Source organism: Natator depressus, chromosome 1 (genome assembly GCF_965152275.1).
Source record: "Natator depressus isolate rNatDep1 chromosome 1, rNatDep2.hap1, whole genome shotgun sequence".
Lineage (NCBI taxonomy): Eukaryota > Metazoa > Chordata > Testudines > Cheloniidae > Natator > Natator depressus.
The window spans coordinates 342954808-342970967 of record NC_134234.1 but is presented as its reverse complement, the minus strand read 5'-3'; the positions used below and the strand labels follow the sequence as shown (position 1 = coordinate 342970967).

The window sequence follows — 16160 nt, the reverse complement described above, 5'->3', positions numbered from 1 at the left end:
CTCTTGCACCAGTGATTGTATGTCTTCTATCCCCGTTAGACCTCTGAGAGTGAGAATGAGGGGAAAGATGTGTGTCATCTTTCTTCTTCTGTCTCTTGGCCCTAAGAAACCTGGGGTACCATGCAGCCCACCTGAGTGTCCAGACCTTGTCAGCACTGAGCATTCCTTGGCACTGGATTTTTGTCTTCTCCTGCATTCAGGAATGGCAGGAAGGACCAGATACCAATTCTGACTCCATATTCATCCTTGAAGCCCTCAGTGCTTTATCCATCAGGATTAACCTGAGGCAAGACTCATGGTCTCTTCATGCCTGAGACATAAGGCCCGTATAGACTGAACAACACTGGCAACACTCCAGTCTGTGATCCTTGCCCTGTGCATCATAAAGAGTGCCTCTGAGTGCCAGAAACACAAGAGGACCACTCTATATAATAATACTTATTTCTTATACAGTATAAGTAGCATAGCAATATTCATTGAGCTATGGAAAGAAGAGAGGGAGTTCCAACATGCTGCTTCAATAGCTGGAAGGAGCTGAGCGCACTTTAAGGGGCCATGCCTCATTATCTAGCCTCTCATGAAGTATTCCAGAGCTCCAGGCAGAGTCAGGCATCTGACTCCACCCGGCTGAGTTTTCCATACGGTTTTGAGCTTCTGTGGAGAACACAGGTGCACCTCTAGAGGTGGGGGAGGGGGCCTGCACTGATAATACTTGAAGGCGAATCAACAACTTAAGAAGAGGAAAATTGTTTGGATGCAAAGGAAAAAATAGAACTGGGGTGAGGGAGAGAAAATGAAAAACAAGTAAAGAAAATGTATAAACAATGCAAACAAGAAACATGTGACACTTTTGTCACTGGGTGTTTTGTATTTATAATTAAATAGAAAGGTGAAATACTTCTCCCTGACTCTTACCAGTCCTTGGAGATTTTGCTAATGGGATCGTGGGATCCTGTACTGATGCAGTGGTTCTCTTTCAGTAACACTGAAATCATGTGTTCTTGCTGTGAGACGAAACGTGATTTTAATAACTGTCAGCTTCACAGATTCCCCTGGCATCTGAAAATCTAGCTGGGGCTTTCTGCCTCTTACCGTGCTTAGACAAAGGCTCACCAATGAGCGGACAGTTCTGTTGATGCGTGAGGCAAAACAGACTCAAGCTTGCTCTCCAGTAGCTATAAGGGCTATGCAGAGCTAAAGGAAGCAAACACTTGTTCATGTCCATAAAGTGAGCAGCTGAGACTGACACACGGGGAGCAGAGATGCAGAGTGAGAGTATGACATTTTTAAATGCCTGCTCTTTTGAACATAGTTACTTTAAAACCCTTGTACATCCAATCACCTTCCTGTCCATTGTTCCCGTCTTAAATCTCCTTAAGGAGGATTTATCTTCCAGATAACGCATTCCCATGTCTACACCACAAACTTTGGTTGAAGCAGGTAACATCAGTGTACAATCACTGAAGATAATATATTGCTCATGCGTGTGCGTACTTGGCTGCTTATGTATTCACCAGGAGTGCTTGTGTCAATACAAAGTGTGGTGCACTATGGGTAGGTATCCCAGTGTGCAGTGCAATGCCTTTTGGGAAATTTTCACAATATGGGAGGTAGAAATGAGTTGCACAGGAATCTCTGAAAGCTAAGGGTCAAATTTCCAGCCTGCAACTTTCTCCGTCCCGTAATGCCATCTATATTTCATAATTTTCGTGCCTTTCATTTAAAATCCCACAAACATGCATGGCGCTTTTCATGTCAGTCATCTCTGATAGAAGCATGGAGCCTGCAGTGCTCTGCACTGCTCTCATGAACATTGCAAATATGGGACACAATTCTCCTGTATTTGCAGACCTCCAGGAAGTACCACAACAACAGGGTTCATGACAATTTCTTCAAAGGCAGTTTGCTAAGGGACATAATGAAAAACATTCAGGGGTGTTGGTGGCATTCATGGAGCAGTTGCGACGGTGGAGTGCCACTTCTGGGCCTGAGAAATAAGCACTGACTGGTGGGATCGCATCCTAAAGCTGGTTTGGAACAATGAGCAGTGGCTGCAGGACTTTTGGATGCGAAAGACTCCATTCCTAGATCTTTGTAATGAGCTTGGCCCAGCCCTCCAGTGCAAGGACACCAGAATGAGAGCTGCATTGACAGTGGAGAAGTGAGTGGTGATCACACTCTGGAAGCTTGCAACTCCGGATTGCTACTGGTCAGTGGGAAATGATTTTGAAGGTGGAAAATCCAAAGTGGGGGCCATTAATTGTCTCCTGCACGCAGGACTATGGGTCTTGTCCTGCACATTGCCAAAGTGGATGGATTTACAGCAATGGGGTTCCTGAACTGTGGTGGGGTGATAGCACACACATCTCTGTTTTGTCACCAGCCCACCTTGCAATGAGTACATCATCAGAAAGGGCTACTTTTCTGTGGTTGTGCAAGTGTTGGTGGACCACCAGGGACACTTCCCTGATATCAGTGTAGGCTGGTTAGGGAAGGTGCATGACCCTTGCATCTTTAAGAACACAGGATTGTTAAGAAAGATTCAACTGCTGGCAGGTGCAGAATGGCAGTTGAAAGTGCTTTTAGTAGATTGAAGGGACCCTGGCAGTGTTTACTCACTAGATTGGATCTCAGTGAGAAAAATATCCCAATAGTTATAGCTACCTATTGTGTATTGCATAGTGTCTGTGAGCAAAAGCTGCTGCAGGGTGGAGGTGGAACAGCTGTCTGGTGAGTTTAACGGGGCCATTGCAAGAGCTCAGCATGGAGCTGTGTGGTTGAGGGAGGCTTTGAAAGAGCACTTAAATGGTCAGCCACAACAGTGTTCTGTGCTGGAGTGTTTTCTGGGCCTGAAGGTTTGGATGCTTTTAGGAGTTGTGTAGTCCTTCCTGTACGTTAATAACGATGATTGTGTGTTTTACTGAACCGATTTATGCAGTGCTTGCTTTACTTTTATAAATATGAGCCGGTGTTTTCTTGAACCTAGGTCTGTGGTGATGTACATTTACAAGTACTGGGTGCTTTGAGTACTGCTATGCATTCTGCAATATGTATTGTGCACTAATAAAGATAATTTTATTTTCAAAAAATATAAATTTATGGAGTAGCAAAAACAGTGCAATAAAACCAATGTGCAAACACCACCAGGCCATGCAACCCAAACTTGTAACATGAATGAATAGAAGAAAACTTTAATATTGGAAAGGCAGCAAACATTTCTATCCGTTTCAATGCACAACGGTAGTCCATTATGGTTTACACATACACTGATCTGTGAGAACCAAGGTTGGTGTATGTGAAGCTGTGGTTTACCTTGCTGTCCCCTAGTGTGGAATGGTAGGGATAAGGACGTAGCCCATGATGCCACATGGCATGCTGGGAGATGTAGTGAGCTGCTTACCATGGAGTTCTCTAAGGACTGCAAAGGGTGGGATTTCTGTAGATCAGCCAGGGTCTGCACCATTTCAGTTTGCTACCTGAGAAGCCCCATTGTGTCCTGGTGCATCTCCTTCTCCTTTTCCTGCTGGGATTCCTGGGCCTTTCTCCTGTCAGCTCCGTCCTTCTCCATGCCCTCTGCCATGTTGGCCTTTCAGACCCTTTGATCATGATCTGAGGCAGCACTGGCTTGTAGGATCTCACTGAACATGTCCTTCCTAGTCCTTTTCCTTCTCCTCCTCATCAGGGGCCGGCATGCAATCGCTGTGGAGGGAGCACCCCTCAAGGCTGCAATGGCAGCAGCTGCTGATAAAAACAGGCAGGTGTGTCATTGGATTTCCAGCCAAAATGGAAATCCAGTCAAAAGGAAAAGATATGTTTCAAAACTCCCTTCCGTTACTCTCATAAAAGTGTTTAATAAGACACGCCTATTGACGCTTCAGTTTTGGAGTGACTCTGCACAGCACCACTCTGTCCCAGCCAGGGTGAGTGTTGCCCGCCCAGGGCAAGGTGGAAGAACGGAAATCCAATTGCACGAAACAATACAGTGTTGGTTCCTATTCCGTGGATATGCGTATAGGGCAGGGGAGCTGAATATTGGCACTATTTTCCACAAGCAGTGGTGATTTTAGCTGGTATCTCACTCTTGAGAGTAACAAAGGCACAGTAAGCTAACCTGTTAATGGTGTCCTGATGCTCGCTTCCGGCCCTCCTTCCCCCCCCCCCTCCTTGGGGCCTATATGCCACTAGCTTGTTGACTGCAGTGGTGCCAGCCAAACTCATTGTGGAGTAGCATGGGAAAGTGTCCTACCACAGAGGAAGAAATAAGGCAGCCATCCCAAGAAACCTTTGGGAAAGAATTGCAGAGTACCTCCATGAAAGTTGTCTTTCAGATCTCTCAGGATACAAGGGACATTCCTGTGTACATCAACAAAACACTCCACATGGCCCTCCTCCATCTCCCCATGCCTAACCCTACAGAGGAATGAACAGCAGATACCAACTCTGCCTCTGTTGGTTGATCTGCTACCTCTTCTTGTGCGAGTAAAGCAATGACAAGTTGGTATCTTTGTCATGTCAACTTGGTGATGGACCAGGTGCCATCTTTAAATTTAAGCACTGTAAGGGAAAATGCCTGCACACAGAGGTCCCTTCCCCTTCATCGGGTTTGTCCAGGCTCGGCAGGCTGGACTGGCTAGACTGTGGGGAATCTCTCCCCTCTTCCTCCTTCTCACTGTTCACAGCAGGAGTCTCTGACTTGGGCTCTTCCAAGGTATCCACAATGGTTTGTGGGGTGCTGATGGGGTCTTCACCAAATATGGCATGCAGCTTGTTGCAAAAGTGGCCGGTCTGCGGCTCAACACCAGAATGATTGTTGGTCTCCCTGGCCTTGTGGTATGCTGGCACAGTTCCTTTGCTTTCACCTGTCATTGCTGCTGATCCCTGTTGTACCCTTTGCCTGCATCTCCGGTGCAATCTTTTTGTAGATATCTTTTTCTGTGGCTGGTCCGTAGCTGTGCTTGCACAGCATCTTCTCACCACAGGCCCAGGAGATCCAGTACTTCCTGTCTATCCAGGCAGGAGTGCATCTAGTGTGTGGAGCCAGCATGGTCAATTGGGCCGTTGCACACAACGAGAGAGCTGTTAGGTGTGCTTGCCACGGTAGGGAATCAGGAAAAGGCATTTCAAAAATATGCAGGCTGGTTTTTGGGGGACGGGGGTTTGCTTTTGGTCTGCATGACCTTGAGCAATGCAGTTCACAATTGAGACCAAAACAATCACTGTTGCAGGGAATGTGACGTGGAGAACTGTTAGGGTTGATACAGGTCACACAATGTTTGCACTCACACTCTGTCAATCTCAGTAGATTGACCATTGCTCAATGGCATTTGGGGAGGTGGTTTTACTGTGTCACTGTAATCGGGCGCTTATGTTGGAGGGAGATTAATTTGAGTGTAGATACAGGCATAAATAGGTCAACACAAGGAAATTTATATCGACCTAACTTCATAGTGTAGACCAGGCCTTACAAACTAAGTGAGTCCAGGGACTGTACGTAGGCACCTTAAATGAGTCATGACTCGGCACTTTTACTATCAAACTACTATTTGGTGACTAACGTGTAATAAGATTGGGTCTGTGTCCAGTTCCTAGTGTACAACTCTCTACATAATAGGCAGGCTTGTAGGCAGTCTGAGGGGCCAGTGGCTAAGTGGGTGGAGAATGTAGAGAGATGGAACTTGGAGAGGCCATAGACAAGAGTTGCAGTAGACAAGGTGAGAGGAGATGAAGACATGAATAGAGACTGGCACAGTCAAGGAGAAGCTGTTGCTGAAGTAGTGATGGGAATTGTGGTCTGGGGCTGGGGGCGGGGGGGCGCAATTCCGGGTGAAGATTGATCCTGAGGTTGTGGACAGTAGAAGCAGAAGGGGAGGTCTCAGTTGAAGAAAGATGCTCTTGTTGCCCAAGAGAAACGCATCTGGGCTATTTAGCTGATCAACTCGAAACTGGAAAGAACACAAATTCTAGGGCATGTCTGTGAGCGATGCATAATTGCGAAGTATTTTTACCCTCAAGTGACCAGGTATTTGGACATTTACTGTAACTTGAACCTGTGTCCCCCTTTCCATTGCAGATTGTCTGACTTCTTCCACACCACAAATTCCCTTCTTTTGCTTGTTGGTGGGGTCGGGGATATTTTATTCTGCCTTATGTGTCCTCATTCTCTCATTCTCCAGCTGCCTCATACACCGACAGCTCTGATGATGAGACCTCCCCTAGGGACAAGCAACAGAAGAACTCCAAAGGCAGCAGCGATTTCTGTGTGAAAAACATAAAGCAGGCAGAGTTTGGGCGCCGAGAGATTGAAATTGCTGAACAAGGTAAAAGGAGGCAGGCTCCTCAAGTTTGATGCTGTTGTGATCTGGACTTCTCACCTGTACAGCTTCAAATCCGGAGTACCTCATACCTTCCCATCCTGCAGAGCTTATAGCAAGGGCTTATTGAAACTGTTTTTCAGCAGCAAATTGGGTTTTTTGACTAAAGGAACCTTTCCCAGAGAAGTGCCCATTTTCTGCAAAACATTTTGATCTTTCGTCAAAAAGAAAAAATGCTCTAAACACAAAATATTTCAGTGAAAAACAGAAATATTTCAGTTTGGATTTTCCATCTTGGTGCCTCATGGGAGTTGCAGTTGTGTTTCCTCATGTCTTTATCCTCCACTATGGGCCAGCTTCCCCAGCAAGACTATACCTCTCACAATACACCCTTGATGCAACTACCTCTCCTCATCATAAAGGGAGACCATGGTGCATGATGGGGAAATGGAGTCTGACCAGGAACCCCAGAGAATAAGAGCATGTGACACCACAGAAATGTTTCTGAATTAAAATATTTCAGTTTTTGGACAAAATATTTTTTCCCTGAAAAGTCTAATTTTTCCATGGGAAAATTTTGACAAACTATTTTTTCATATTTGTTGAAATTTCCCATGGAGCAGAGAATAAGTCCATTTTTTGACCAGCTCTACTCATAACATTTTATACTTAAGGGTTCAAGTAAATGACCTGAAACTTCTCTTTGCCCTATTACAACAGAGCTACGTGATACACTTCCAACCAGGTGTAAAAGGCAAGAGGCTCCAGTAGCTAACACAAAATAGGGAAATATTTGTGTCCTAAAATTTCTTAGGCTACCTTATCTCCTCTCTGTGCATCTCCTTAAAGTGCTCCCCATCCTTTCCTTGGGAGGTTCAGTGTCCCACTGATTTCTTCTGGCACTGTTCCTGCTAATAACAGTTAGGTTAGCCTATCGTAGAACAGAAAAAACATATCCTGTGATCTCAGTGACCCACACTAGAGAAATTATTGAATTTTCAAAGACCCATTATTACAAACAGAAGACAACGGTTATCAAATACTTCACAAATAATAGGCAACGTTGTAAAAATGCTGATTAGTTCAGACAACTTGTGAAAGGGGACCAAATCCAATTACTAGATTGTTCACAAGGATGAGAGTAGTCACAAAAAGAGTGGGCTTATCCAAGTCTCAGCTCTCTAGGCGGGGGCTGAAATTCTTACACAGCCATAACAGTAGTAGTGCCAACTATTGTATTTTACCATGAGTCTCGTGATATTTGATTTTCTTCAAGCCCCAACTCATTTAGACAAGTGATTATGTGAAAATTTCAGCTTCCATTGGGGAGGGTGCAGTACGTTTCTAGCTGTTCTGGCTGCAAAGAAAAGCTTGAAACCATGACTAGGCTGCACCCTAAACACTTAAACACCAGAAGGCAAGTAAAAAGAATCTAAAACAAATTATTTTTTTAAAAATCTTAATATTTTTAAGTCAATGTCATGATTTGGGGGGCCTGACTCCAGGCTTTTGAGGGTTTGGGGTTGGCAGTACTGCACAGATTTATTACCGTAGATCTTAAATGCTAAGGCAAGGTAGGGCAGCGGCGCTGGATGTCTGCTTCTTTGTACTGACTCTTCTTTGCTTTTTAATGATGGATTTTTCTTTCCTTCCAGAGATGCCTGCACTTATGGCTTTAAGGAAGCGAGCTCAGGGAGAGAAGCCATTGGCTGGGGCCAAGATTGTGGGCTGCACGCACATAACTGCACAGACTGCCGTAAGGCCCTGTTTTATTTATTCAGTTCTTTTCCCTTTGCAGTGGGCATTTCAGCAAGAAGCCTCTTTAAATTCCACTGAAGGGTGACTCCATTGGTATACAAAGCATGTGCTCCTAGGAAATAGTCTCCCTGAAATAGGCATAGTTACATAATGCCATGTTTGGAGAAAAATAGATTTCCCAGAGATTGGATGACTTGGAGGATAGCTGAAGGGATATGCTGCCAGTGACTGACAGGTCCCCTGTCTGAGTCTGGCCCAGGACGGTAGTGACTGTAATGCTACCTACTGTTGGCTGTTCAGTGACCGGTGTGAGACAGGTTAGTGGGTCTCAGTCCAGTTCCCAAACAATGGCAGTCCACAGCCCAAAAAACACCAATGCAATTGGCGCTAATTCATACCCTTGTTGGCAGTCTCAGCAGGGAGGCCAAAGAATGGATAGGCCACGAAGACTGAAACCTGTTCTCTGTCCTTGCGGGGCAGGAGCACATTGGCAGGGCAGTGTCAGGGAATCTTGCGCTCTCTTTGTCTGTGCTGCAGCTGCTCTTGGGGACAAAGAGGACTTCAGTCTCCAGAGATGTCAATCCAGCACATTTCACCAAAATCGCTTTTTAAAAAGGAGACTTGCTGACTTCTGTAAAGGTCTATTTAATAAGGATGTGTGTCTATCTGTATCTCATCTTTTAAGATGTGAGCAGTGCATGTGTGTGTCTGTGAGCCATAGCTGTGAGTAATGATGATTAAGAAACCCCCCCACAAATCTTAGAATAAAACAAGAGGGAAGTGGGATCTAGTGATTGTGAAGGTAAAGGTGAAGGTACTGTGTGATTCAGGACTCTTGGATTTTTGAATTTTCCAAGCACTAGTAGGGAATGAGCTCTAATGACTAGAGCAGGGGATTGGGATTTGGGGCTTTGCCATATCTGGATGAAATGGACTAGGCGCACTGGAATTACTATTTTATTTTTGTATTCATTTGTTTTAAATGATAGGCTCTCTGATGCACGGTCTGTCTGTCTCTGTTTCATACAGCACTGACTGCTCTGTCAGGGCTTGTCTACGCAGCGCTGCATTAGCCCGCACTAAATGCCAGGGTGCACTGGCATGCTGTGCACTAACTGGCCCAGGTGGCCACTGCTGGCATGCACTAAAGTTCAGTAGTGCACACGAGGGGGCTCTTAATGCATGCCAGCAAGGGATTAAGTGAGCCAGTTAGCACAACACAATAGTGAGCACTGGAATTTACACTCCTCTGAGGAGGACTAATGCACCGTGTAGACAAGCTCTCGATGTTTAAAGAAACTACAGTGAATCCATTTAAATCTGTTTCACAGTAATTACAGAGCTTGATATCTGGCTTCATGTAAAAGTATATTTGCTCAAAGGCCTCCTAATTCAGTGCAATTCATGTGAAAACAACATCACTCATTACCTTCTGAGGCTGGGACTGGATGACAGGGGACGGATCACATGGTAATTGCCCAGTTCTGTTCATTTCCTTTGAAGTATCTGGTGTTGGCCGCTGTCAGAAGACAGGATACTGGGCTAGATGGACTATTGGTCTGACCCAATACGGCTGTCCTTGTTTTCTTTGATCCAGGTACTAATGGAGACTCTTGGTGCCTTGGGTGCTCAATGCCGATGGGCTGCCTGCAACATCTATTCTACTCTCAATGAAGTGGCTGCTGCCCTGGCTGAAAGTGGTAAGGGATTTTGCCTTCTTCAGCGTGCTTTAGGGAGATTCCTTTCAGCCTTTAAATATTAATACTTTAAAAGAGGACACTGCTCTAGTGTACTGTGTTCTTTTTCAAATAGTTTTCCCTTCAATGTAAAATAAACCTTTAGAAGCTTGAAATCTTTCCAGTGTTTCTTCATTCATCTCCCTTCCATCTTGTATGTTCACACAAGTGTGTAGGCTGGTAAGTTATGAGGCAAGGTTGCATATGTTCATTTATTGATTAGAGTTACTTAGAAAGCTGGACTATTCACCCTGCTTTGTTCTTGCAAGGTTGCTGGTGAGTATTAGCCATTCATACTGATTTAATCAAATATATTGCTTCTCAGAAGGAGAGAAAATTCTGTGGATTTGAGGTGTAAGGAATGAAACTGGAAATCAAACTTTGGCCTAAGCAGCATTGGCAAGACATGTGGCTTGTTTAGCGTTAGAGGTTAAGATTTTCAAAGCAGTGCAGGGGATTGAACTACATATCTTCTAGTAATTTTCATGCATTTCAATCCCCTGCTCTGCTTTGAAAATCACAACCAGAAATTTTGCTTCTCTGGAGTGTAAATGTACTTAACAGTTGATACCTATTGCTAGCCCCCTCTGCAGTCTGTATAAGAAAGCTACCGGGACAGCCTTTTGATATGTAAATAACTATTGCACATGCTGTAAATATTACTGTCCCTGCAAATGGCTTTCTGTACTATAGCTAGGAATTAAGAATCGGGTCCTCCCCCTCAAGATGGTATATTTGAAGACTGGCTAGAACAACAATGAAAAGGAAGGGTCTGAACGCTTAGCTTTGACTTTTTGAAAAGCCCTTTCAAGACAGTCACTCTCCAGTAAGGCTCATTCCTGTCTGCTGCCCATGGTACCATGTCAGCACCTCCGCAACTAAAAGAGGCAAGAACCAGACCTCCCCTAGAGCAAGCGCTCCTTCCAGCCAGATTCTGTCAATATGGGCACTCTCAGGGTGACAAAAAGCAGTGCATCACCTTGACCATTCCACCTTTGCCAGGCTAGGGGACCACTCAAGTGACACTTTCATAGGTTGCATTAGTATGGAACTTTCTTCCTGTCTCTGTCAGGGTTCCCTGTCTTTGCCTGGAAGGGAGAGTCTGAAGATGACTTCTGGTGGTGTATCGATCGCTGTGTCAACGTCGAAGGATGGCAGCCTAATATGGTGGGTCTAAAACATGGTAGGAACTAAAACATCTGGCACATGTAATACAAGTTATTAAGGCTGATGTCTCAGCTATAGTCTAGAGAGATGAAGGGTGGGGTAGGGTCCACAGAAGGTTTGGAATTATTAAAATGTTCCCTATTAAACCTTGAATGTACAGTTCTGTGTTTCTTCATCAACAGCTAATCATTCTACTTGCCACCTACGTAGCACTTATCTTCAAAGTGCATTACAATTATGAACTGATCCTCACAATATAGGGAATTAACTTATCACTGTCTTACAAGTAGGGAATTGGAGGAGGTGGTTGACTCACTTGCAAGAGACCTTACATGGAGCCAGTCCAGTTCTTGTCTATACAGGAAGGTTGCACCAGTTTTACTTAAGTCAGTTTTTAAACCAATGTAGTTAAACTGGTGTGAAGTCCTGTATAAGTGCTCTTATTTCCATTTGAGCAGTTTATTTCAGTATAACTTTTAAACCTGTTCCCAGTCGAGTTAAGCTAAACTGCAAAAAACCATTCAAAACAAAATAAGCGTCCACACAGCAGTTTGCACCAGTTCAACTAGATCATCTTAAATTCACACCTTAGGTTATACCAGGGCAACTTTCCCATTTAGACAAGGCCTCCATTTCAGAGCCAGGGTTAGGACTCCAGAGACCTTGACAACTAGCCTGGGCTCATTGTATCAGATTGCAAAACAGTAAGAAGCATAGCTTCTTGCTTTAATGGCTTGTGATATATTTGCGCGTAGGGCAATCCCAGAACCCTGAACTTGGCAAGTGGAATAGTTTTCAGTTCTCAGATGTTTTATTCCTACAACACTTGAGACTGGTCCTTGGCTCTGGAGCTCACAATCTAATGGATGGTGGATTTTGTGATGTATCTGTATCGCTTAAGTTTGCTCATATTGAATTATTTGGGATGTGTTAGAGTTTTCTTTCTTTAAGTACACCTGTGTTCACTTTATTTTCTCCATCCCCTTTAGATGGTTTGGGGAATAGTCAGATAATCCATCCCCTCAGCCATAAATCTGCATATGGAAAATTCAATTAAAGAAATGATAAATGGCTTATGTTGGGGAATAAGCTCCCATAAGTAGTGACAGCAATCACTGAGTTGGTGTCCAAGAAATCAAAACCCTTCCTGCACCTGGCACGTTTGTCCTACGATAGTTTGACTCAGCTTCTTGGTTCTGTGCAATGTGTTAGGATGTCTGATGTCTTCTCAGAATTCCTCTTTGTGAGGATGGCATTGTGGATCTGCAGAGCTCTTTCATGTGGTCCACACAACAGAGCATTCTTCTTCAAGTATATCCCCTGTGGGTGTTCCACCATAGGATATGCATGGGCCCATGCACTCGTGACTGGAAATTGTAAATAGCTGTTACTGCACTCAAGCAAAGCAGAGCTTTGTGCTCCCATGTGAGAGCATAGAGGGAGGTACAGACCCAGTTCCCGCCACTCCAGTTCCTTCTCAACCGCCTGCAGCTTGAAACAGCACTGTTGTGGTGTCCGCTGTTTACACCTTCCCGCTTTCCTTACCCTTTATCATTTATTTTTTATTTTATTTAGTTAGTTATTATTTTCTGGTTAATTTTTCCTCAGTTTTAACACAGCTTGTTCATGAAGGGGGTGGTGGTCCCCTCCTACAAACTTCTTGCATTAGTGCTTTCGGCATTTCCCTGTGTTATGCCTAAAACCCCACAGTTCAAGTCCTGCCAGACGTGCCATTTCCCCATAGTGACAGGCATTCTAGTTGTCTCCAAGACACATCCTGTCAAAGCGTAAATCTGCCTGGGGTTCAAAGGCAGGTCTTGTAAAGATAGAGAGGCTAGGTTGAAGCTTCTCTTAGTAGAACACTCCCTAGCTGCAATGGGATCTGCTTCCTCCTCCCCCACCGTCTCTTCTCCTCCCCCCTCAGTCTCTCAGCCTGCTCCGGTGGCTTCCAGAGCCTTAGAGGTAGTTCCAGAGATCAAGATCTCTGAAAGGATGAAGTCCCTCTCATCCACCAAACTCTAGAAACAGTGGTAGGTCACCTTATAGTGCTGAGTCTCGGGAGACCTCGCATCCCATAATGGGACTGCAACTTGGCCTTTCATTCACACTTATGCCAAGCACTACATAATCTTACCTGCTTCCAGGGCTGACACTACCTTTGGTGATGTCATCCTCCACACTGTCTTGGATTTCTCCTCAGCACCCACCTCCACGTTCAGATACTGCTTGGGAGTCTCCTACGGTGGAGCACCTTTAGGGGCAGACGTTGTGCAGGAGGAGAGGTTACTTACCTGCACATTAACTTGAGTTCTTCGAGATGTTTTGTCCCTGTGGGTGCTCCACCTCCCATCCTCCTTCCCTTCTGCGGCAGTCTTCAGCTTCACAATTGCAAAGGAATTGGAGTCGCAGCGGAGCTGCATCTCCTTATATGTCCTCACATGGGAGCACGAGATGCTACCCTGTATCAGCATAGACCCGTGGACACTGCTGTTCACAATCTCCAGTCAAGAGTGCACCAGTTCTGTTCTGTGCATGAACCAAAGTGAAATAAGTCATCTGGGGACAGACATGTGAAAGGGAAATAGGGTACAGCAAATTGATCTGGGGGAGATTTGGGAATTACTATTTTAAAAAGAACCTTATAGTCTGACAAGCAGCTGCAATGAGAGACTAACAGGATTCCAGGTTTGCATTGTTGGAGGCATAAAATTCAAATCAAAGGAGAAGGTATTTCTACGTAGGGGGTGGATTAGATCTCTGCTGGGATAGTGGACCCAGCAATTGTCTGTGCCAGAGGATATAAATGTCCCTTTTGAAGAGAGTGAAGAGTGAAGATGCAGTGATGTTTCTGTTACCATGTTTTGGCCCTTCAGAGTTCTCTGAGCCACGCTGAGTGCACTAAAATCAGGAGGGGATTGGTACAGTGCAGCTATACGAACACTCCGGTCTAACAAAAAGTCTGGCATTGACTGCAAGTAGCAGCAGAAAGGCAGGATGGGGATAATGCTCAGAAAGGTTGATTTGCAAGAAAAACTCCTCCCTGGCGTGGTCATGCAGGTGAAGATTGGTTTGCTAACATGATAACTAGGAAGGATTCTAATGAAACAAAATAAAGAAGATGTATGAGGAAACTACAGGAAAATGAGCATGAGGTGGATCTTGCTTTTAGAGTAATTTATGTACATTCTGCTGTCTGAAGGTGGCCATCCGTGGAGGCATTCCAGAGACCCAGTCTTGAGCCTTCATGTCCTCTTACCTTATACTCTCCTAGGAAGGAGAAACTTGCTAAAAGCCAGAATTCTGCTCTGTGTATGCATTTTCACAAGAGGACTCTCTGCCCTATCAATTAAATGAGGATTGATGAAACCAAGAGATTCAGTAGTTGTGTGTACTCCCAGTGAAATATGAGTAGCTTGAAAGGAATCAAGAGTGGAGAATGGGTCTTATCTCTAGTATTTCACTCTCATGTCAATTTCTTCATTCCATTAGATCTCTAGATTTTAAATGAAAGGTGTAATCTGAACACAGGTCTGAGAGTCAGGAACTCCTTAGTTCTGATCTCTGCATTGCCACCACCCTGTGTGGATTTGGCAAGTCATTTAACCTCTTAGTGCCTCGGTTTCCCCATATGTAGAATGGAGATTATATCCGTTCACACCGGAGTTTGTTTTCTTGTAAAGCACTTGGAAGAGGAAAAGGAGATGGTGTTTATTATTATTATGTAATATTTTGTGGAGCACTGACAATGTGCTACTCTTTCCAAACATTCAGAAAGGAACAGTTGGTCCCTGCACTGAGGAGCTCATCATCAAAGGAGAGAGAGAGAGATTATGGGCATGGGCTCCAATAATAATCAGCACTTCGCATTTCTAAATCACTATACAAACAACTAATGATGGCAGCATTCTGGTTCAATAGCCACACCACAAGCCATGTTATCACAGAAGGAAAATTTAGATGGAGATTGCCAAGTGCTCTTCTGATATTCCATTGTGTGCTGTGTCTGTAAAAGCTGGGAGTGAATTTTGTGCTTGGGATGGAGTTAAAAAGAACAAAGCAGTGTATAGCAATTATTTGATTCTGTATAGAGTAGCACCAATAAACAACTGGGCACGCCCCAGAACCAGTAGAGGGCGTGGGGAGCCAGGCTTTCAGGCCCTCAGCACATCATCCGCTTTTCATTAAAACCCGCTTTGTGTTCCTTCTGCGATTTGGCAGCTGTCTCCTACTCTGATGTGTTACTCATTATGTGCTGTGCTGGGGATGTCACTTCAGCTACCTACCTGGAGCTAGCTGAGGGGAGCGGAGGAGTTAAGGAGGTGCAAATTTTGTCTGTAGTGATTCCCCCCGCAACCAGCCTTTTAATTAGATCCCAGTGGGGGGAGGAAACCTTGTGAAATCCTGTGCAGTATAAACCTGGGAATAAAAGGCTTTTTCCTGAATATCCTTTAGGACAGTCATGGCTCTATATTCCAGCCAGGTATACTCACCCCAGGAGTATCACAGAAGGGACTAGACACCTGAGTGCAGCTGCATATCTTGAGACTCAAGCAAAGCAGAATTTTCTGGTAACAGTGTGCTGCAGTGCTCTTTATTGCCTGGCTGTTGGGATGCAGAGATGACAGTGATTGGCATGCTGTATGTAACGTGAGCACTCAGCACACAGAGTTGAGGGGTGCTGTGGGCTAGTGGAACATACTGGATCCCTTAGACACCCCAACATACAAGCCCAGAATTGCGTGCAGAGCTCTCCATCCTTTTTGTGCACTTGTTAGGATTAGCTGAGAGAGTGTAATTGGAAGTAGTGGGGATTGGGGCCAGGGTATTTGGAAGGGGACCATAAAGACAGGGATCTACCACTTGAGAATCTCTGTTAGGTGGCTTTTTCTAATCCTTTCTGTGGCCCTCCAGTCACTACACATCAGGGACCGTGGGTCTTGAACCCTGGTCTTTAGGGCTTTTTGGTGCCAGCAGGGTCTAGCCTGCCACACAGGGACTTGCTAACTTGTCAGAATGGGAGCTGAGCTCAGACACAGTTCTGGGAGATGATTGGCAGAACACTGGGGGAGCCCCGATTGGTCCACAGCCCCTATTTTAACCCAGCACAGGAACAGGAAGTTGTCCGGGCAGTTGGGATCCATGTTGCTCTGGATTGTGTGCCTTGTGTTGCCTGCTCACCTGGCTTCAC

General features: G+C 44.9%; 1 protein-coding gene across 6 annotated transcripts in view; it reads left to right on the top strand.

The window, feature by feature from the left end:
• The window catches only part of AHCYL2 (adenosylhomocysteinase like 2), a 196759-nt gene that overhangs the window by 153918 nt on the left and 26681 nt on the right, over window positions 1–16160 (top strand). For all 6 annotated transcript variants that reach the window (XM_074942741.1, XM_074942742.1, XM_074942744.1 and 3 more), the window contains 4 exons: window positions 6174–6317; window positions 7967–8067; window positions 9667–9769; window positions 10878–10972. In XM_074942741.1, the coding sequence (XP_074798842.1) occupies window positions 6174–6317; window positions 7967–8067; window positions 9667–9769; window positions 10878–10972 (443 nt within the window). The remainder of the gene's footprint in view (window positions 1–6173; window positions 6318–7966; window positions 8068–9666; window positions 9770–10877; window positions 10973–16160) is intronic.